We start from the raw sequence: 22212 nt of genomic DNA on the forward strand, positions 1-22212 counted from the left end.
ACGGCCTAGCGATAACTTCATGTCTGTTTGGAATGTAATTTCGGAACGAAAAGTCTGCTTCAAATGTGTCGCTAACTTCACGTTCTTTCGGTTTCCTCTCAAAAGTTTGACACAACAAAATGTCTAAAAGAGGTTCGTGATAAATTAAAATATCCATTTTAATCGCATGAATTTGTGTTAAATTTAATTAGGAAATATGAGCGAACCTAAAATATATTTGTTATCGATGTTTCGACAACAGTATTTCTCGAAAAAATTTGGTTTTTGCAAGTAACCAGTGATGTGATAGAAAATGTAATAGTGTTATTTTTCTGATTTAAGGACGTGGTGGTTCCGCGGGAGCGAAGTTCCGCATCTCACTGGGTCTCCCAGTGGGAGCGGTCATCAACTGCGCAGACAACACAGGTAAGAATTGGTTGTTTTTGTAACATAACTGTCTTAACCTCAAAATGCACGTTTGGCTGAACACTGATGATGATTCGTTATAAACACTATTTGTGTGATTGATACACGATGATACTTTCCTTGGCTGTGTCTGAAATTGTTCTGCTGAGCGGGTACACGTGATAGTATAGTCAAAATGAGTTTTTGTTATGTTTGCAAATGTGTTATTGAGCGCCAATGGTTGGCTTCTAGTGAAAACTTTAATGTGTTACAGAAAACTAAGTTTTCTTGACAAAATTTAAATTGTTTTAGCATCATTACAAATAAAGCTTTTATTTCAACTATAGTACAGCTTCTAATCTTAACATAACTGGAAAGCAATTTAGCAACCACATTCTAGTATGCTTTGGCAGAAATACTATAATTTGTGATTGTATATGTTCAATTTCAGGTGCCAAGAACCTGTATGTGATTGCCGTGCAAGGTATCAAGGGTCGTCTGAACAGACTGCCTGCTGCAGGTTCAGGGGACATGATTGTTGCTACTGTAAAGAAGGGTAAACCTGAACTCAGGAAAAAGGTACAGAACTTATAATCCACTTCTAATCCTATTATTATAAGTTAGTTAAGAAGTTTGTTAGAGATAAATGAAACCTTGAACAATTTGCATGTCAGATGCTTGACATCAAAACATCAAGAATATAAAATCATTAAGAATAGGGTTTACCTCTGTTGTTTTCTTTAACATAACAGATATAAAATATTAATTGAATGTAAATATATGTCCTCTCTTTCTTATAACTTGGGCTCCTTTAAGTGAAGCCTAAAGAAGCAATTATGTAGATATAATTATGCCAACTGTATAGGCATGTTTTTATTTATCTCTTGCTGGTGACATTATCTTTGAGCTTCACCTCAATTAACACCAAGGGCAGTGAAGCCACTTTGGCTTACTAATAATTAAAGAAAGAAACAAAAAACAATGGGCTTGTGGCTTATGCTATTCAATGAATAACATTGCGATGATGATATGCCAATGGTTTCGCTTTGTTTCACATCTGAATTGACACAAACAATGTGTTGATACACCTTGGCTGACTGAGCAATTTGAAATAAACATGTATAATGGTTGCTAATGGAGAAATTTATATTGTGAATAATTATATCCCTATTGGAAAGTGGTAAAGTGTTTTGAAAAAGATTACCATACATATAAAATGTTTATTTGCATTCAGCATAGCTGTGAATGGCCAATAATTTTGCCATAATTTATACGCATTTTTCATCAAACTTTATACTTTATGATTTAAAGAACTCTTGAAAACACTGATTTAAGAAGTTATAAAACAATATTTCACTTCTGGTCAGAAAGTTATAAATTCTTCATTATTCTTCAGGTAATGCCTGCAGTGGTGATCAGACAACGCAAACCGTTCAGGAGGCGGGACGGGGTGTTCATATACTTTGAGGATAATGCGGGCGTGATAGTGAACAACAAGGGCGAGATGAAGGGCTCTGCCATCACCGGTCCCGTGGCCAAGGAATGCGCCGATCTCTGGCCCCGTATAGCGTCCAATGCGAGCTCTATAGCGTGAAATAAATGTCGTTAAGAACATTATTGGGGTTTTATTTATTATTTAGTTAGATTGTGCAAATCATACAGATGCAATTGGTGTTTGACGATACTATTATAATATTCAGTCTAAACATGATTCCGCATTAGACATGCTCAATTCAAACTATTCTCCTATTTTTTTATATATTTGAACGATACGTGCTTCTCATTCGTCTGTTGTATGTATGTCTCCTTACACTAATCAGACCTACCTACAAATAATCGGGTCGGATATAAATAAAAACAACGTGTACACAGGTTTTTTTAATATAATAACATTATACATAACATAAAATGTCTTAGCTGTAATATAAAACTCAACAAAATGCACGTTTAATACGATTGTATATTAAATGCTCCACAATACAAATTCTGGATACCTGCAGTAGATTATAATGAATATGCCCAATTAACAATATCTTAAGATAAATACAACCAGCAAAATCTCTAAAACGAAAAATATTTAAGGATTTACAGAAGGATGGGTACTTAAAATGATTGTACTTTAGGTTTAGAATATAACTAGAAAATTGATTTGATGTTTGACTCAAACCCAAGTTAATAAACCCACAAGAAACAACACCCACCTAAGTAGTGACTACCAAACAAACTATTGCATAAGGCCAAATATTCAGCGAAAGGACTGGCCCGGTGTTAGGACATGACAGGTTATTTTAAGTTCATTGAAACCATTTATAGCGTTCTCATTCCATTGAAAACTTGTGATGGCACACGCCTTAAATAAATCTTAAACTATTACCATATAAATATCTCTTTTCTATGCTGTTTTTTTCTTGCCTTCAAAGGTATACGTACTAGTCACGCACAATATAATAGCCAGATATGCTCCATATAAATGTATTACTCAATAAGTAAAGCTATCGAGCAATAACATTATTTCTAACACTAAGGGCCTAAACACACAATGCTTTATAATCAAACTGCTAATGCGCATTCATAGTTCATAGACGCTCTGTAAACTTCACCGCGTAAACTCATAAATATAAGTAGTTTTCCACTATCCGCCATTTCCAATAAACGATCTCAATCCTTTTTTCTATCTATCTCGAAAATAGACCAATCACAAGAAAGTTTTTTTGACATGTTCACAAATGTTTTATTTTGATTGGTTCATTCTTGGAAATCGGATTGAAGATTGAGATTGGGATCGTTTATTGAAAGCGGCTGTAAATTGCGTTTACTGAGCGTTATCGTTGCGTTAGAAGCGCGTTTAATGTGGTGTACTTAGGTGCTAAGAACATAAAGAGTTCTTGGATGGTCAATGAGTGATCAGACAGACTAGGTCTGCAAATACTCTCGGCTCACAAAGCAAGGCGTTATGCACAGTAAAGTTGGACTGCACTATTATCGTGATAATCGGTCACATACAAAAGCCCACTGTGCATAGAGTTTTGTATACAAACCCATTTTAACACTTCTACATACACCAAATCTAAAAAATATGTTTAAAATTTGTTAATAGTTTTGTGCCATCAATGATATCTCTACAACATCTAGATAAGTTAGTAGGCATGGGCGTAGCTGGGAGGAAAAGGGGGCACTCTCGACAAAGGCTTGAGATTACAGCGGCCTCAGGCCTGAGGAGCTTATTGTTAACCCCTTTCCCCTAGAAGAAATCTAGAGCTACGCCAATGTTAGTATGTATACTTACTAAGTACTAAAAGAATTACTACTACATTCTACTTTTTATAATCGTGATAAAAATCAAATGCGCTATTTAAATCGATAAGTACTAATGATCTTACTAGTGCTAAAAATATTCTTCTACATACATAACATTTCTTTATGAAAATATTTATTCGTAGGAATCAATGCAAGCACATTCACTTACTCTCTAAATCGGGATAAAGTTTTTTTTATAAACGTACGAAATATTTCTATTTTGCGGTAAAAAATGGAAGAGGAAATTTCACAGTATTTTGATTAGGCGTGAATATAAAAAGTGCTTTTACCACCTAATCAAGCGGAGCGCTGTTCCATTCATTATATTTGCAAACTTAAGAGTTATGGAAGTATATTTCAAGAGGACTAGGTTACAAGTAAAATCTAGAAGAAAATACTAAGACACAGACATCTAAGTAAAGCATTTCCACTAGGAGCAAGCTAAAATATTCATTTACTTAAAAAAGTATCGAAATTGGCATAGTCTCAAATCTGAACTAAGGCATCGGCGTAAACATCGGAAGGAGGTTAGTAGGTCCAACTTCAGAATTGGTAAAAAAATACTATTGTTGGTATAAAAATACATTGCAAATGTGGGACAAGGCAGCTTATGACCAAATAGGTTCAATTTATAATTTAGTATTCAAGCCCAATGCACATTCACACGAGTCTTTATACCACCAAGCATTGGATCATTTTACTGAGGTCAAAAAAGACATTGCAATAAAAAAAATACCTAAGTAACTCGTATCAACGTCCGTCAGACTTGAATATATTATTTACATTTCATAAATGAAAAACTGACAGGTTTCTCTACTAGACATTCATATTCATCTAACTCGGATGGAGCGACATTCACACATCGTACGGGAAAGGGAAGGGTTCAAGGACTCCTGAATGCTACAGATATGTCCTTGAAAACCTCACGCTATGGTCTCTTAAAGTATCGCTCGTCGATCCTCTTGGCGAGGGAAACAAGAGTCTCGTGCCTCCTGACAGTCTCAGCCAGTTTCCGACATGGCAACCTGGTCGTAATTATTGTGAAGACGTGGCCGAACACCAGCGCGTCCAATTCCGTTGGCCTGTGAAATTCAAAATATATTATATCTTTAAAATTTGGTCCTTCGATCTGGATTTACGATTTGCGGATGTACACAAACATTTATCAGAGTCAAATAAAATTCTACAAAATGGTCTTTACTCATTGTCTTCTTTTATTTCACAACAATTTCTTTACAAAAGTCCGTGCTACATTGGTTACTAGAAACAATGAGATTCGCAGGATTACCAGTCAATAAATTAATAATTACAAAATGAACTTACAGAACAACCTCCGTTTTCGTTCTTGAAACAATAATAATAGTCAGATATGTTTATTTAGAAAATAACGAATAAATACAAAAATGTTTCACACTAGAATATTACTGTAAATAAAATTCAGACATAGACGAACACAAACACCCATAACCCAAAAATGAAAAAGAATAAAAAAATAATGTTTAGTCGATATCAGCAAGTTCCCTGTAGTTATAGGCTGCATTGCGTTCACGCAAGTATTTGAGGAGAGTCTCCACACTTATCTCTTCGTTTGAAGGCATCATTAGTGTCGATTTTGAACCTGTGGACATTTTGTTTTTGGAGTTCAGATTGTACTCACTTTTTACTGGCAATTTTAGATATTACAATTTACAATAGGGGACCGGACAGGTATTACCAAAAAATCTGAAAGTCAGTTTAAAGTAAAGTTTGTAATATTAAAAATATTATCTCATATTTGTTTTAGTAAAAGAGTTGTGATTTGTATTTTTAAATCAATAAATAAAATACAATAATTATAATATTTTTAGTCTATTCTTTACGGCAAATGAAACACCAATCACGGCGCATGACGTCACACGTGGGTAAAATGTAAACAAACAGACGTCATCTGGATGTCATACCGCGTTGTGTTATTTTAATGCTTTAAATGTGTTTTTTGACACAGAACTGCTCTAATAATTAATATTAATTTATACGGGACGTTGTTACTATCTTCCAGCTTAACGTTTACAGATTGTTTAATCGTTAATCATAATGGACCGCAAAAAATATCGTTGGTGCGTCGTACCTGAATGTAACAATACTTCTTTATCTTCACCAAACAAATTATTTATTGATGTACCACGAAAAGCAGATATACGAATAAAGTGGTTGCAGTTAGCAAGACGAAACTACGACGGAATGTCTGCAGACTCACCGATTTACTTCTGTGAGGATCACTTTGATGTAAGTAAATAAAAAATAGTGTTTCGGTTTAAAATAAATCGATGAATATTTCAATTAATTAAATCATTTGTACACCCAGGGAGGTTATGGTTATGAGATGTATTTATTTATGTTTTAGCTGCCACATGATATGGAATAGAATATTTATTTATATAGAATTCTGGTTGTTACACAGTAACCTGAGATTGCCTGAGATTAACACGGTCTATGCAGTGTTGCCAGATCATAATTTCTCTTTACCCCAGGATTATTTGGAATTTAAACTTTACCCTTAAACCAATAATAAATAATTCGGTACTTTTTTTTCTATATCCTTATCTATGCAGACGCCACTTCTTTCTTCACTTCCACTTCAATAATTATTAATTTAATTATCTCATTTTATTAGGAACAACTAGCTGTACACGAAAATTGTATTGAATAAAAAATTATAACTGTTTCATGGCCTACAATTTTTGTAGGAAACATCTTTCTCTAAGCTCAATATTTATTACAATACCGTGAAACAATAGCTTTAATACCTTAACTCGTAGAATTACCCCAAAACTTACCATAAAAAAATACCCTGCTGATTCAGTTTTACCCTAAATCTAGGGTAAATAACCCTAATCTGGCATTATTGAATCACTGTTCAAATGACAAGACTTGTCAAGTTGCTTTATCCACGTATGACGTCACACGAGACGAAATGACAATGTAGCGTTTGCGCGGGAATTATAGCTATTTAACATTTAGGCATGGTTTTATGTACTTTTTTAAGCTTTATTTGTGCAAAATACTATTTTTCTTGGCTATTTATATCCACAATGATCAATTTAAAACACCTTCTGAAAATTTGTCCGGTCCCCTATTGGGAACTGTGTGTTGATTAGAAATGGCAACTACAATTTTAAATTACTCATATAGAAAACAATAAAATGATTTTCCGCTTATATCCAAATTACTATTTAGGACGAGTTAAAAAAAATTGCCAGAACCTGACGAAACCAGGGTCCGGGACGACTCCGATCTATCTGGATCGTCTTTGTTAGATAACTGGTCACCGCTGCTGCTCATTGTCAAATAAGACATCTTCATTGCTTTATTGTTACTATAAGAAAACTTGCAATATGTAACAATATCCACGAAATACGATGTATCTAATCGTAGTAAGTAATTATAGCCTGACCAGGATAATTAAAAACCTCAGTATGTTGTGCTTAAATATGGAACTAATTTCTTGTACTAGCAGAAACTAAAACGAAAAAGCAAAAGTGGCAACTTTAAAGCCGGATTTTTATTTTCTTAGTTAACCTTAAACTGATTGATTAATTCAATTAATCAGTTTTTTTTTAAATAATTATTCGTTATCTACGACACAGAATAAAATGGGTTAATATTGTAAAACATACTGAAGACAGTGAATTTTATCAACAATAAAAAATATTTGAAAGTACTTCATGATGAACTACAGCAGTCGCTAACTTCAACTTACTCAATATAGAGTACACAATTTCTACATCTCAATGCTGTACCTGGAATCAGTCTCAAAGGGGCTCAGGCTGTGTCCATTATCGATAACATCCAAGTGTTTATCATTAACCAACCCATCACTATCTTCCTCTATAACTCTGATCACATCTTCAACTTCTGTAGAAAGCGTCGTATCTGTGACGTCATTCTCATCTATCGTGTCCAAAAACTCCTTCCCCTCCATACAGTATTTAGACTCAGAATCGCATTTAGGATAAGCTATAACTTCAAAGTCGTTACCATAGTCTAAATCGAGTCTTTCCGTAATATTATGGATGGTCAGTTCTTCAACTTTATCGAGAATATCATCGATTATTTCGGTTATGTACGAATACATTTCATCGCTCATCAAATCGATTTTGTCGTATCTCCGATGGTTGTATTCGCAAGTAATTGCCCCTTCTTTGGAGGTCATTATTATTATTTGCTTGGACGCGAACGGTTTAAAGCCTGTGGGTTATGGAACGAGAGAAAAAGATTACTTTCCAATATCCACTTTCGATTCTGATTGATCAATTCGATACGAAGGCTATGTTAGTAAATAAATAGAAAATGTAATAAATGTTTTTATTTTAATATTTTAAAATATTGCTTATCGCGAACTATTCTTATACATATTATGTATTGACATTTGTAACTCATAAATGTGGCTACGGCAAGATTTCAGTAAAAGATAAGTGGGATATAACTATCGCCATAACACAACTTACCAAAAACATCCCTATTATAAATGATGCTCTCTTTACTCGTGTTACGAATTGCCAAACGAGACCGTTTGCCTTTTGCACTACGATCGGATATCGTACGTATCGGCGACAACCGGCGCCTGTTCACCATGTGAAACGCTTGCCCGATCAGATACTCCTCTTGGGGCTGCCGGGGAATTATGTGTGAAGGAAGAAGTAAATATTGGGTTTGTAAGAAGGAAATTATTCGTAGGTGGTGGACTTTTCCTAAAGTTTATTTTTAAACGTTATGCTACGACGACTTCGATGAAACTTTGTGTGCGGAAAGTTCAAAATTATCATACTAAGAATTACCTAAATTAATTAGTGAATGGTGATTTTTGCCTGTTCAACTGTTTTGTTACTGCTGCTTATCAGCGAAAATAATAAAAATATTGATATGGACATGATAGCACAATTACTCAACTAAAGACTTACCTAAAACTACATACAACAGCAATTGACTGACAATCGTACGCAGACTACATAAATTCCAAATTCGCTTACAGTCAACCTCATGTGAGTGTGATTGGCCAATCTCAACACGTGTCGCAGCAGCGCGCTCGTGATTGGCTTGATCATGTGCGCCGCTTTGGGCCCGCGCGCGCCCAGTATGGCACGCACGTGACCGTACACGAGCGCGTCTAGGGGCGTCGGGCTAGGTGGAAGGGAGGGAGGCAGTTAGGGATAGGTTTGGATAGGTACGTAGATGGGCTAGGGATGGAAGGAGTTAGGGATAGGTATGTAATAGTAATGTTTGTTTTGATGGGCTATGGATATAAAATTTGATAAATGTTTGTGTTTTCCGCAATATAATTTGATTCAGGTTAACAGATCACTATTCTCTATGTAAGATAGGCTACATTATTTCGTCATACTCACGAGCTGCTAAAGAAATAATCTTTGTCTCCGAGCCGCTGACTCAGCGAGTTACAGCACTGTTCCACCTGCAAATACCACTCAATGTCAACAATTTATACGCGTAGCGGTTGTCTTTGAAACCAAAAGCTACGGATGTAAAAAAAATTGGCTCTTTACATCAAAAATAATTATATTTGCAATTCCATTTGCTCGAGCCTATGGCGCGAAAGGCACTTACGCCGTGCCTGGATTTGGCAACCATTAGAATATAAAAGTGCATATTTACACACACACATAAAGTCACACATGTAAGTAGCTGAACAAACTAATAATTTCAAATCACCTTTGAACTTTTATCTTTGTAAGAACAATAGTTTTTTCTTCACTTACATAAACTTTAGAGGGTTTACTTTATTTCAGATAAAGAAATTTTGCATTTTTTCAGCTACTTTTGTGGACGACTGTACCAATATTAATACATAAAAATACTCACATCAGCCAAAACTTGTTCCAAGGTTTTATCGTGCCAATGTAAAGCTTTCAGTCTCTTGGCTACATTATTCCTCTTTGACCTTGTCTGCAGCCATCCCAAAGGCCATGGATACACAGAGGAGTTACGGACCTTCGTCACCGCATTAAATGTGTCGTTGTCTAGCCACGATATGTACAACTGTGGAAAAATATAATAAAAGTTGAGACAACTCGTGTCTGACGATATACATTTTCAAATCTACGCTTGAAAGACAATAATATCTATGCGAAAATAAGTACATTTTTAAGTAGAGTGATTAAAAGTTTCGATTTTAATACGAAAATTCATAACAATTAAACTTTTAATTTTATAACGATATAGCCTAATGATATAAAAATTGTCCTAGACCTACAAAACCTAGATCAAATGACGCAGAAAAATATGGCGATACTAAACATTTATATATTTATAGAATACATTTTCGGTATATTTGTCGCTAAGATATGATTGTCTTTCAAACGTCGGAATAGTTCAGACTAGTGCATCCGCGGTTCGCTGAATATCTTCAGTCTCATATTATTGATACGAGGCGAACGTACGTGATACAACGTGTGTCACGCATATACCCCCAGCGTGTAATAAATAAATTTTGTTTGTACATGGAATTGCGACTTCAATCTCATGGTTCCAGCCCAAGTCCCATCTGTACTATCAGTAACTGAACGGCGACTTCTCTATAATATTGTATTAAACATGTCCCTGAGGAAATATAACTGAAAAGAAGATGAAAATTGTGACTACTGGATATTGGATGTCTCTTAGTGTCATACGAACCGCTTTTTTCTATGTTGTACAATAAATGTCGGCACAAACCTCAGCATTAACCAGAACATTGGTGATGAGACTCATGTACGCTCTCATCTCGGCCTTCTCCTCGGTGGACAGACGGGAGCACAGCGTGACGCCCTTGTTCGCCGCGAACTGCACGATCGGCTCCAGCTCGGAGACAACGAACGCGCCGCACTTTATGAACGGCACGCGCCCGGAGGGAGACATGAATTCTGCGTTCCACCTCATCTCCACTTCGAACGGGAGGTTGCACATCTGTATCAAACAGTGGTTGTGTTCAGGTTTATGTACTTACACGGAAAGGACTGCGGAGGGACGAAAAACATGTTACTCCATACTTATTGGTGTCCTATTATGATAGTGACGTTTTTGAAGCAAGCTGACAACTCGCTTCAAATGTGAGGAAAATGTGTCTACTACAAATATAAAAACTCTTTATTGTAACCATTGTTAAATAGAGAGATACAAACAAGATTAATACATATTCTTAAATATTAATTTAATTTACATTTTCTTAATTTTCTACTACATACAACGCGGTTATACATACAAAGAACGCGGGTTGTTAGTGTATGCAAAATACTTGTCCATACTCTGTATCAGTGGCGAAGGGTCCATATAACACGATTCCTGTCAGCTTACCTTTCGTAATTGATGTAAAATTAATTATAATTAAAATGATTTGCAGACCTAATTTATGGATATTATTAGTATTTATAAGTTTGTCAGGTTACTTTCTGGAAAATTTAACTCTTCGCCACTGCTCTGTATTTTGACTCAAGATATATAAAAACAAATATGTATAACACAGTACCTTTAAGAATGCCTGTACAGCCAAACAGCTGGCATTGTCGGGGAGCAAAATCTGCTCCACCTCGTATGGTTGGTACAACTTTACATTGTCCGGCCATGGCTCTTGTGCTGAAATATATGTAATCTAATTACATATCATATCATAAGTATATTAATCTATATAATGTGTGTATACTTAACAGGTTTTGTGTTTTGTCAACTAAGTTTTACAATATAGTTTTATAATAATTTAATATGACGAAATTTTAAAGGCAGAAATATCCATGATTATTAATTATTTTTACGTTTTTCTTTCAACTGCGAGAACTAATCACTAACTAGACGTGAATTTAAATTCTTTACTTGCCAATACTTGTTTAGTTACCCAGATTAAAGGTGAAACAAAATGTATGAAAATGGACCTTGAGGTATCGCCTTAAGGTATGCTAAAGATAAATAAATTTTATTTAGGGGAACAATATTCAAGTAATATTTTTTATATCTGTTATTACTTTCCAACTGCATAATCTCTAATGGCAATAATAACTCATTATTTTGCAATGTCAAATAACCTATTATACCAGTCTGTTTGAAACCAAATATACATAGACTAATTCTGGAATTCATCAAACTTGCATGGATCATTATGGGAGGTGCTACCTAGTGTATGATGGTCGCTATTCAGGTGGATATTTATATACTACTATCAACTAATTATGGAATATAAGAGACGTCTTCCATTTTCATAAACTGGAATATTTTCCTATTCTTTATTGAGCTGTTTATGACACCCTTATGCATAATGTTACTAATTCAACAAAAAATATAAAACAGAGGTATTATTTAGGTAAACATAAAAATCTTTGTAAATGAACAGTTATGTCCAGTCTTAAGTGGACATTAAGGATTTACAAACTTAAAGCCAAAATCCAATAAGAATGTACATTAAAAGTTGGACACTTATTTTTTTAGCATAAATAAAAATAAATTATAGGGCTTAAATATAAGTCATAGTACCTTATCGTAAAGAAAGGAGCCTGAAGTAGTATTTATCTTCATTAATTGGGAAAACAAAAATTTTGCCTTTCTAGAGCCCTTTCTTTATACAAACAGGTTTTGTGGCAGTGCAGTTTTAGGTTAGGAATTGTTTTACCACAAAGAAAAGTGAACACAAACCTTATACAGTAAATTTATGTAAGATAAAACTAGTAAGCAAACGTTTAAACGTGTTAAGGAAAACTTTAAATTAAATTTCACACGTAATTCACAAAAATATACCGAAAACAAAAGGTTCCTCGATTTTCATTTCTAACGTTGAAATGTGAACAATACTGAATTATGTCACACACTGACAATGTGACCTCATTATTTAGGGCACACTGTGGCTAAAATTAAATATTACATGAGTAACATAATGAAAATTATAAACAAAAATTATGTAACTTCTTAGTAAAATAATGAAATTTTGTATCGATACCGTACCGTTGAGTGAAGTGATAATAGTGTCCGTTAGATGGAATTCCGGCATTATATCTTTGTTATTGAATACACTGAATAATCAAAATATTCCGTAAAATTATGAATTCGAGGTCCAACTTTTATTTTACTGATGTGATATTTAACAAATGACAAAAGTCTAAATGACATTGACAAGTGACAATTAGGAACAATATTACCAGCAATTATTCTGTATCGACATATGTAAACGGAACTATCAATTCAATTTATAGCTTCTGGCTCCATGGTTGTCAGAACATTCAATATAAAATAATTCACATTCAATAAAATAGGCAGTTCTAATATACGTACTCAACGCAACTACTTATGCAATAAAACTGTCAAAAAATGTACGAGAATACAAGGGAATTGTTTATAATTGTATATAATATCCATAGAAGCTATTGAAATATGTGCCCGTAATTATTTAAAAAGTTATTATAAAGCACTTGTTACATGACTATTTGAAATAAACAAATAAATATAGAATCATAGGACTAACCCATTTGAATTAGTTTTGTAATATTATGGCCAACGCATGCTACGTTGTTATTCAGCAGATTGATCCCGAAAGCAAATTCTTCATCGTCGAAGAAATCAAAAGGTCGATCCATAGGTTCCGTCTGTTTCGCTTCGGTAGAAATATTTGATTTAGAACTTACAAGATCTAGGTATTTGTTAAAAATTGATTCTCCGCCCCTACTAGGAGGTGATGAAGAACGCGGTGTAGCAACTGGGGATTTAAAATTCCATTCCGATGATAGAGAGGTTTTGAGGACTGGTTCTTTTGCATCTTTATCCCAAAGATTGTATACACTCATTATAATTTTAATTTTAGCCTAATAAAAATTAAAATTCTTTTATACTTATAAAATACTTTGACAAAAGCCTTCAGTTTTCATTGTGACATTTATCAATATTTTTCTTCTAGCACATAAATTACTCAAAGAGAATTATAATACATATAAATAAAGTCACTACAGGTATGCAGCAAAAATGCGCATCGCTTCTCGACAAGTGGACTTACGAGTAGTAATTTACTCTATGCAAGTAGACACGGCTCACTAACGCTTCTATAATCTGTAACCCGTATGACAGTTTTGACTTTTGATACGCGTTGATGCATCATAGTTTTTTCTATTTATCATAGAATTTAACTACATTCGTTTTTTTATTTTCACAAAACTTAATAATAGTGGCTCATATAAAATAATTATTCCCTAAAAACTATGGCTGACGTGTTGGATATCGAAAATTCGGAGGAATTTGAAGTAGACGAGGATGGTGAACGTGAGTTTTTTCATTGTTTTTGGATTGTTTTTCGATAATTTCCACTAATTATTGATTAACTAATGAGAATTAATCATAATTAATCGTTAAACAGCTCGTTTTATATATTTTTGCAGAGATATTTACTGAAAATGTAAACTACCAAAAATTATAGGTTAGCAATATAGTGCAATGAACTGAAAGTAGGTTTTAAAATGTTTGTGAAAACACAACTGAATGTCAATAAGTTTACACGTTGCGATTATTTTAGCCAGTTTTCAAAGTTAAAACGTTGCCTGTGCAAGTAAGTTTGCAAATAGAATTTAGATTAAATTTTTATTTGTATACATCATTTATATCCTTGATTCATTTTGTATACTTTGTAAATAGGTTATCAACTTATTATTTAATGAAATGGTTTTATTAATTGTCCTATTTTCCTTATTTTGCAGAGGGTATCGCGAGGCTGAAGGAAAAGGCGCGAAAACGCAAGGGTCGTGGCTTCGGCAGCGAGGCGGGCGGCGGCGGAGCGTCTGAAAGAGGCAGCAGGGGAAGGTAACAAACTAAAATAATTTTACATACTGCTTCTTAGTGGCATGATAGACATAGTACAGTCATCTACAAAAGTAGCTGAATAAATACAAAACTGCAAATCGGTTCTATCCCATCCCATCTAAATATAGCATTTAAAATAAAATAGTTTGAAATTATTAACGTACTCTATTCAAGCTATATCAAACCTGTGGGCCATCGACTGTACGCAAATAGACTAAAAATCTTGGAAAATTTTGCTAATATTAGAGTAGAGAATATTGAGCCATAAGAATAAAATAATTCAATTAATTGTGAATACTTATTATTAAAATATTACATTATAATGATGTTAATCAATGAATGTACATTGTGGCCTGAGGTTAATTTAATTCACATAAATAAACTATTTGGACAGTCTATTAAAATAAATAAAACAGATTTCATATATAAAATACCATTTTTATTTTCAGATATGACAGCTTGGCTCCAGAAGGAGACGGTAACACTCCAGGCCCGCAGCGCTCTGTCGAAGGCTGGATATTGTTTGTCAGCAATGTTCATGAAGAAGCACAAGAAGAAGACATACAGGTAATTATATAGTTCAATAGCTACAAACCCGTACCAAAACCAGCCCGTTTGTAAGAAATACTTGTATGCTAAAACGGCGGAATATTATGAGCTGATTAATAACATGTAGCAAATTTTTATTCAACCAGTATACGAATTTTTATTATAAGGTGCCGTTCAAGTATTACGTAACGCAATTTTTGAAGATTTTTGACCCCTCCCCCACCCCTATTTAACGCGCCGTAACGTTTTCCTGTACGCCCGCGCCCGTCCTCCAAAAGTTATGTAACTCTAAAGTGACAATTATTTTTTTAAATATTCACAATTATTTTACGCAAAATACCGGAAAATCGCTGAAATACCTTTGTTATTGTTTTAAAATAAAAGTAACAATGTTACATAACGCTTTGTAACAGACCGACCTCCCGCCCCTGTAACGCATCGAAACGTTTTACAAGACCCCTCTCCCCCACTTAGTTGCAATACATAATACTTGAATGGCCCCTAATAAAAAACATAAACACAAATCAAGAAAAGAATAAAATATATGTTACTTCCACTTAAACTAAATATACATCAGTTTTGAATCTCTGTTTCTATTTCTCTTTACAATTAAAAAGTATGAATAGTTCCACCACATTTTTGTATTGCAATTGTGTATAAATTGTATATGTTATTACAGAATCAATTCTCAGAGTTTGGGGAAATCAAAAACATTCACTTGAATCTGGATCGTCGCACAGGTTTCCTCAAAGGATATGCCCTCGTGGAATATGAGACTTACAAACAGGCAGCGGTGAGTTAGTTATACTGTCAATAATTTTTAGAACTTTAAGTGTTAAAATGGCCTAGGTGCAATCATGTTTTTTCCTCTGATTAAGTTGTTGGATTTTCTAGGAAAGTTATTTTAGTTGTTTAAAATGTATCAAGTTCGAAAAAAAATCATACTTTGCACGCAGTTTGGCCATTCCTGCACCATTGGCTCCATAGCTGTTTGTAATAACTAGACAGAAAATTTTGCTAAGTCAGTCTGTTATTATCTTTAAGCAAAATTCAGTGCAACTCTTTTTGAGATAGGAAAAATGCAGTTTTATTTCTGCCACTTTTTTCAAAATGGCATAATAATTTATCTCCAGAGTGCTCGCGAAGCCCTCGACGGCGCGGATATTCTCGGACAGCCGATTTCAGTGGACTGGTGTTTCGTCAAAGGGCCCACCAAATCGCAGAAGAAGAGGCGATAGTCTTACATCTAGCTTTATTTATAAACATTGTGGATACTTCTTTCTGATTGTGGATGTGTGATGTAATTGTTAAGGTGATAAAGTTATATGGCAATAATAAGATTTCCATTGTTTTTGTCTATGATAAGTCCCGTGGGATATAGGTTTTTCTGGATTGGCATGCGAGAAAGATGTCCTTTCATTATATACATTAGACACATCACCTTATGAGTTTGTATTAAATTGATCTATTTTTGAGCTTGTGTATGCTTGCGTCTTTATGAATAAAAACAGTTGTCCATGAATGTAAGAGTATTACTTAATAATAGCTCGACCGGCTTGATTGATCTCTTTTTTGTTGTTTCCAATTATCAGGAGAAGGTTTGTATCAAAGAATAATTTTGAAAATTAATGGGAAAAGGCGTGAATCGTTGGCAACTTGGGTGATATTTTTGTATGAAAATATCTTTTCATACACGGGAAATTCAGAAATCAACTAACTTATGATTTCGGTAAAAAAAATTACACCCTCATTCATAGACGTTATTTATCTAAGGATGGAGCATTGCTGTGATAACAAATCTGTTTCTCAGAGTTGACGACATGTCAGCCTTCGCAGTGAGTAGACATAGGGCCGTTGTAATTGGCTAATATTCAGATACAGCTTGAATTTAGTTGGCTGTCAGATAAACAAAGCTGAACAAACAGCAAGAGCTGTTAGAGAAACAAAGCTGAACAAACAGCAAGAGCTGTTAGAGAAACAAAGCTGAGAAACAGACTTGTCATCGCAGCAATGCTCCGTCTTTAGATAAATAACGCCTATGAATAAGGGGGTTAGAGTTTAGTTAGTCCCAGGTTGGATCATATTGGCCTGATAGGTGGCGCTGTCGTCGAGATCTAAAAGATGAAAGATAGTTTACATAAAATGCACTCTTTGGCAGGATAACATCTGATCTGATGGTCCCACTAATTTTATATAATTGTATTTGCGGTATGCGTATCGACAGCATATACGGGCTGTATATGGAAAGGTCTTGCTGGATTCGTTGGCATCACTTTGGAGTGGAATAAATAAAAGTGTATCTACAAATACTTGATACCTAATTAAAATAAATATCGATATGAATGCTGCCGGTCGCTAACAGTAGGCATCATTATTTTTAATCTCAGAATGTATATAATCGAAGGTTCTAATAGTTCATAGAACGACATAGATGAATGGATTATTAATGACTAGAAGCTTGTCAGCACTGTTAAGCCATGAGTTATTATTTCTAAAGCAGCTTGGTTACCCACGTTTTTTGTAACACCGGGACCTTAAGTCTTAGTGCATTTTACTAATAATTTTAGATTTCATGCGTATATGAAATTTATAATAGTATATTATACGGCCCAGTAAAAGAAATGCATTTTTGAAATATGCTAAAATATACATTGTTATGATATTAAATATAGATTTAATTCGAACACATTTTTTTCTTATGCGTAATTAATATTAATTGTTAGAATTTAACGTTACATTCTCTTTGATTAGAATATACGTCAGTGTTTGTTACTAATGCCATAACGTATCGCAATGTTATTTTCCTGTACTTTGAGACAAATAAACAATGTTTATACAATAAGTATTGTTTTTATTGCAAAAAGGAATCATAAATTATTACGTATAAAGTCACAAATAGCTGACAGAATTTAAAAATGATATTTTTTATAAACGCGCTCTGTGCACCCCGAGTTCTATGAAGCAAACTTCAACTCCCTACATTACTTACATTAATTGTTCAGTAAAATAACGCTTGCTGCTTATGCCATAACTCTAATAAAAATCCCTTTTAATATTAAGTCATTGTTTACTTGTTTAAACTTCGAATTGTAACGTATGTCTTACATATTAAAATATACCTATTTTGTATTCAATTGCACTTTCCTTATTGTCAAATAGGTACCTTTGGTTTATTTCCGAGGAAAACGAGACTTAATATCACGCGTAAACAAATTTATATTAAAGTTATATACACTAGTGTTTTTTTCGTGGTGTTTAAGTCTCGATAGCATTTTCTCAATCAAATCTGGTCAACATTAGGTAGTAGCTAGGGTCTGTTTTTGAATAAACAGAAAGATAAAATATTCAAGAATATTAATAAATATGTGTTTAATGCGATCGCAATAACGGGTAATGTGTCAAATTAAATAGAACCTAATTAAAGCTCTACTTGATTATTTAGGTGTAGGTTAATTAAAAAAAACACGCAATACTGTCTATTTTTATTTGGTTGCCATCACAAACACCGCATCGACGCTTTTTACACATGTTCACACAATATCCACCATACAGTCGTCTCTTAAATTATCTAAAATAGGTGGTAACACTCATACAGAGAAAAAAATTTAATAAAAAATAAATTACTATTTTTTTCCTCTCATAATCTGAATTTACATTTTTTTTTTACTTCATACACATACAAGACATTCTGGAACGCATAATTAGGCGAAAGAAAAAAATAACTAAACGGATATACGTTCAGAAATGTCTTCTAAGAATTCACTATGCTACATAGCCGTGGTGGTGTCGGCAAGCTTTGGTCTCTGACGGGTTCTAGAGTACTCCAGAACGTTCTAGAATCTTCTCCAAACATCTAGACTCGTCTGGTCTGGCTTAGGATCATCTGACGAACGCTGAAAGTGGACAGGCCGAGGCCAAGTGCGGCGAGAACCAGCGCGGACCGAGACATCATTTTCTCACGGTTCGCTGGCTGTGGACAAAAAAAATATATATAAGTAATATTCATATGTTTACATAATATGGATAAAGTTTTGCGAAAAGTACACGGTGCACTTCCATCACTGTGGGAAAATATTGTTACACAAACACATAGACTATAATCTACGTTCGGAAACCTTATAAAATTTCAACTATTACACTAGATTTGTCACTAATCGCATAAAATCTTACCAAGCCCTACCTACAGCCAGGGGTACTATGGACTATCATACAGGTCTAGAGAGCCATATAAAGATTGCTCACAAAATGTTAAACTTAAATAGCCAATGTGCGTAGGACTGCCTCGATCATATGACTAGCTATTCCGTCTAATTATAGTCGTAGACGTAGGTTATTGTATTGCCAACCGGCGCTAGTCGCCCGTTGACATGTATGTAACGTAATTTTACAGCGCTTTCAATACTTATTTAATATTTGTATGGTATGTCCGGCTAACAACACTGCCGATATCGGGGAATTTTGACACTTGTATTTACTATAACTTGTACCAATTTTCGACAGAGGAAAATAAGTTGTTTATAAATATTTTTGCTATCAATAAAAATGATTTTTAATTTGTTGGGTTATGCTTTTAAAGCTAGCAATATGGAATCGTGCTATGTTAATTAGTAATGGTGGTATGTCGCATCGACCATAGAAATCTAGAATAATATTTAATTATATGGCGTAGGAAATCACTAGGTGCAGGTTTTTGGTCCGAAGATATTTGGACTAAGCCTATGTTCAGCAAGGGACGTCCTGTGGCTGATGCTTATGATAAAGTGGTAAGGCCAAAGGGTTAAGGTCCTATTAAATATTCATAATAATAGTTCTTGTAATACGCAGGGTTCGTTAATCGGTTATAATTCAACTGGTACAAATTCCAAAGTACAAATAAACAACATAATAAAAACGTTTTTTCGTTCACGCAATCACAGTTGACACTACAAATGAGGTCGAAATTAAATTGAGCTTAGATCTTACTGAGACGACCTAAACTGAATTTCATTGTCGCAGCAGTTAAATTGTGTGCATAAGGTTTTAAGATCCCAATATTTTAGAAGTAGGAAGAGAGCATTAGGCAGGCCTATTCTAGAGGAAACGCAAGAGCTTTGTTGATCTCTCACGTATTGGCTCTTACAAACAATAAAAAATGGCAATACTTCATTTTTTTATTAAATAATATTAGGGCAAAACTGAGCGGCAAATTGAAAGCGCTCTTAGGTCTTTTACTTTAGCATCGTTTGTGATATAACAATTCTTATGGAATAACATTGCTGCGCGGCTAATTTGAAGGCGCATTTCTGTGCTTAATATTATAAAAAAAAAATGTATGTTAAATATGACCTCTACAAATTTCATGCACTTCCGATAAAAATCTACAGACTGTTTACATAAATCTTTGGATTTGACACATTTCTTTATCATCGTAATGAAATGGGGTTATCGTCAAGCATAAACGTGTCACCCGTAGCATAAATACGAGCATGCATCAAAATCACAAGTAAATATTGACAATAACGAAAACTCGCGTCATGCCAACAAAGTTCGATGTAGCTCCAACCGTGGATTTAAAAATTCGGGCAAGTTGGTAGCTTGAATGCTAATGGCAACTGCTGGGTTTAGAATATTCACAAAATCAGTAAAACCGTCGCGTGAGTTAACATCTTTAGAGGCAAGAAAAGAGAACTTAGTAAAAATTAAATATAACCCCTACATAAGTAAATATTAGCTTAAAATTTAATGAAACATTTATTGTTTTTAGCGCCAAAACGAAAATGGACCTAACAAGTATAAATGATAAAGCCATAAATCAAATGTATCAGATAATTGATAATATTACAATAAACTTAATCAGTCACAATCATTGGCCGGGTGCCCCGGTATGATAAATGTGCACAATTCCACGGGTTGTGTAGCGTAGTGGCATTGGACCTAGCCGTCAAGTGACGACCATCTAAAAGTCATGAGAGAAGAGTACTATGCTTTAAAGTCGTATGACTACGATGTCCAGGTGCTGGGTGATATTTTCTGAAAGAGTACCACATATCGGTACGTCACAACATATAGGTAGTACTACTATTAATGCGGTCTACAAATCGTTTTAACCTTCAATAGATTTTATATGAGTTATGAAAGGGAAGACGGTAGTTAGTGAGTTATATGGACCCTTCACCACTGCTCCGAGAGAATTAACGAATCAGATTTATGAAAGTTTTAAGAGTTGCAAATTTTCGGGGTAGTTGTAGCCGATTAGCTAAGTGAGTATTGATTAAAATTCTCTAGACAGTGTCTGATATTGTAAAAATATTTTTAATGTTGAAAAAACTGTACCTCACATTCATACCAAATATATCAAAATATAATAGTAATCCGACACAACACACGCAGTAAGTCCCTTAGCAACGTTGATATCGGTTTATCTATTCGTAGGTAAAATTGATTTATCGCGATGTTTCTGGATAATTTACGATTTTTTTTTGTAGTTTTTTCGTTTAGATATAAGACCGTATTTTCAGCATTTCATAGTTTTGATACGCGGCAATGAATATATTGCATCTGATGGTAAGTAAATTACAATCAAATATTATATATTATGTAGATCGACAAAAATTGTCGTCTTGGAGACTGCCGAAGTAGATGGCCTTTTTATTGGACGATCAGCAACAGGCTCTGGTGTCTGAATTCGATTCGTTAAAACGAGGCATTATGACGGGTTATATACATGTCTATTTTGTAACACAATCTATTCAATCCAGTATATTTGAAGCAAGCACAACACAATCACTGTCACGCATACAAAAATTACAAATACTTAAAATATTATGAAAAACCTTGTCTATTATAAACTTTATGTACCTTGATTATACATTTCTTAAACATTTCACTACACAGCACGTCCTCACTCTTTGTATTGTTAATATCATAATGCATGTAAGTACGTTTTGATACCACTATCAAAGACGTATTATCAAAATTAACGTAAGGCATAATTATTTTTATCAAAATGGCACATTGTAATTTGTGTAAACGCAATGCGACGCTTCGAGATGGTAAAATCAATACAATAGAGAACGACGGCAGGAGTGCTGCAGATGTAGTTTTTAAAATTACCATCCTTTTTCCCTTTAGTACACTCAATCTTTGAAAAAGGTAAGATCTTTACTTATAAAATCATCTATGTTTAAAGACTTGTAAGTGACAAAT

The 22212-nt window shown here is 34.1% G+C and overlaps 3 protein-coding genes and 1 long non-coding RNA gene across 8 annotated transcripts; 2 read left to right on the forward strand and 2 right to left on the reverse strand.

The window, feature by feature from the left end:
* Positions 1 to 17: 17 nt before the first annotated feature.
* Positions 18 to 1998, forward strand: LOC115441658 (60S ribosomal protein L23). The gene is made up of 4 exons (XM_030166523.2): positions 18 to 132; positions 322 to 405; positions 836 to 963; positions 1781 to 1998. Exons 1-4 carry the CDS (start codon positions 120 to 122, stop codon positions 1976 to 1978), a joined length of 423 nt encoding a protein of 140 aa, XP_030022383.1. The 5' UTR covers positions 18 to 119; the 3' UTR covers positions 1979 to 1998.
* A 251-nt stretch (positions 1999 to 2249) lies between these two features.
* On the reverse strand, positions 2250 to 13579 carry LOC115441655 (metaxin-2). Of its 5 annotated transcripts, none has more exons than XM_030166515.2 (10): positions 13157 to 13579; positions 11180 to 11286; positions 10390 to 10620; positions 9538 to 9714; positions 9066 to 9130; positions 8691 to 8841; positions 8169 to 8331; positions 7461 to 7908; positions 6924 to 7036; positions 4873 to 5299 (listed from the first exon to the last, which is right to left on the reverse strand). In XM_030166515.2, the coding sequence occupies exons 1-10, from the start codon at positions 13473 to 13475 to the stop codon at positions 5181 to 5183; spliced, it is 1893 nt and encodes a 630-aa protein (XP_030022375.1). In that variant the 5' UTR covers positions 13476 to 13579; the 3' UTR covers positions 4873 to 5180. The 5 variants fall into 5 exon arrangements, with proteins under 5 accessions (XP_030022378.1, XP_030022379.1, XP_030022375.1 ...); XM_030166517.2 differs by lacking the exon at positions 13157 to 13579 and adding an exon at positions 12640 to 12874; XM_030166516.2 differs by lacking the exon at positions 6924 to 7036 and having other exon boundaries at positions 13157 to 13578.
* Positions 13580 to 13695: 116 nt separating this feature from the next.
* Positions 13696 to 16565, forward strand: LOC115441657 (RNA-binding protein 8A). Its single transcript, XM_030166522.2, has 5 exons — positions 13696 to 13944; positions 14376 to 14478; positions 14928 to 15045; positions 15707 to 15820; positions 16161 to 16565. Exons 1-5 carry the CDS (start codon positions 13884 to 13886, stop codon positions 16263 to 16265), a joined length of 501 nt encoding a protein of 166 aa, XP_030022382.1. The 5' UTR covers positions 13696 to 13883; the 3' UTR covers positions 16266 to 16565.
* A 1932-nt stretch (positions 16566 to 18497) lies between these two features.
* On the reverse strand, positions 18498 to 21987 carry LOC119189749. Its single transcript, XR_005112586.1, has 2 exons — positions 21865 to 21987; positions 18498 to 18997 (listed from the first exon to the last, which is right to left on the reverse strand). It is a non-coding gene; the product is annotated as an uncharacterized LOC119189749 (long non-coding RNA).
* Positions 21988 to 22212: the final 225 nt, after the last annotated feature.

The sequence above is a fragment of the Manduca sexta genome, chromosome 18 (genome assembly GCF_014839805.1).
Source record: "Manduca sexta isolate Smith_Timp_Sample1 chromosome 18, JHU_Msex_v1.0, whole genome shotgun sequence".
Lineage (NCBI taxonomy): Eukaryota > Metazoa > Arthropoda > Insecta > Lepidoptera > Sphingidae > Manduca > Manduca sexta.

Excerpts from the sequence above, each read along its gene's own strand:
- LOC115441657 (XM_030166522.2), top strand. The coding sequence starts at position 13,884 with ATGGCTGACGTGTTGGATATCGAAAATTCGGAGGAATTTGAAGTAGAC. Across the intron at positions 14,479-14,927 it reads GAAAGAGGCAGCAGGGGAAG|ATATGACAGCTTGGCTCCAG; the intron begins GTAACAAACTAA and ends TTTTATTTTCAG. Across the intron at positions 15,821-16,160 it reads AGACTTACAAACAGGCAGCG|AGTGCTCGCGAAGCCCTCGA; the intron begins GTGAGTTAGTTA and ends ATTTATCTCCAG.
- LOC115441655 (XM_030166515.2), bottom strand. The coding sequence starts at position 13,475 with ATGAGTGTATACAATCTTTGGGATAAAGATGCAAAAGAACCAGTCCTC. Across the intron at positions 10,621-11,179 it reads CTGTACAGGCATTCTTAAAG|ATGTGCAACCTCCCGTTCGA; the intron begins GTACTGTGTTAT and ends TGTTTGATACAG. Across the intron at positions 7,909-8,168 it reads TTATAATAGGGATGTTTTTG|GCTTTAAACCGTTCGCGTCC; the intron begins GTAAGTTGTGTT and ends CATAACCCACAG.
- LOC115441658 (XM_030166523.2), top strand. Across the intron at positions 406-835 it reads CAACTGCGCAGACAACACAG|GTGCCAAGAACCTGTATGTG; the intron begins GTAAGAATTGGT and ends GTTCAATTTCAG. Across the intron at positions 964-1,780 it reads AACCTGAACTCAGGAAAAAG|GTAATGCCTGCAGTGGTGAT; the intron begins GTACAGAACTTA and ends ATTATTCTTCAG.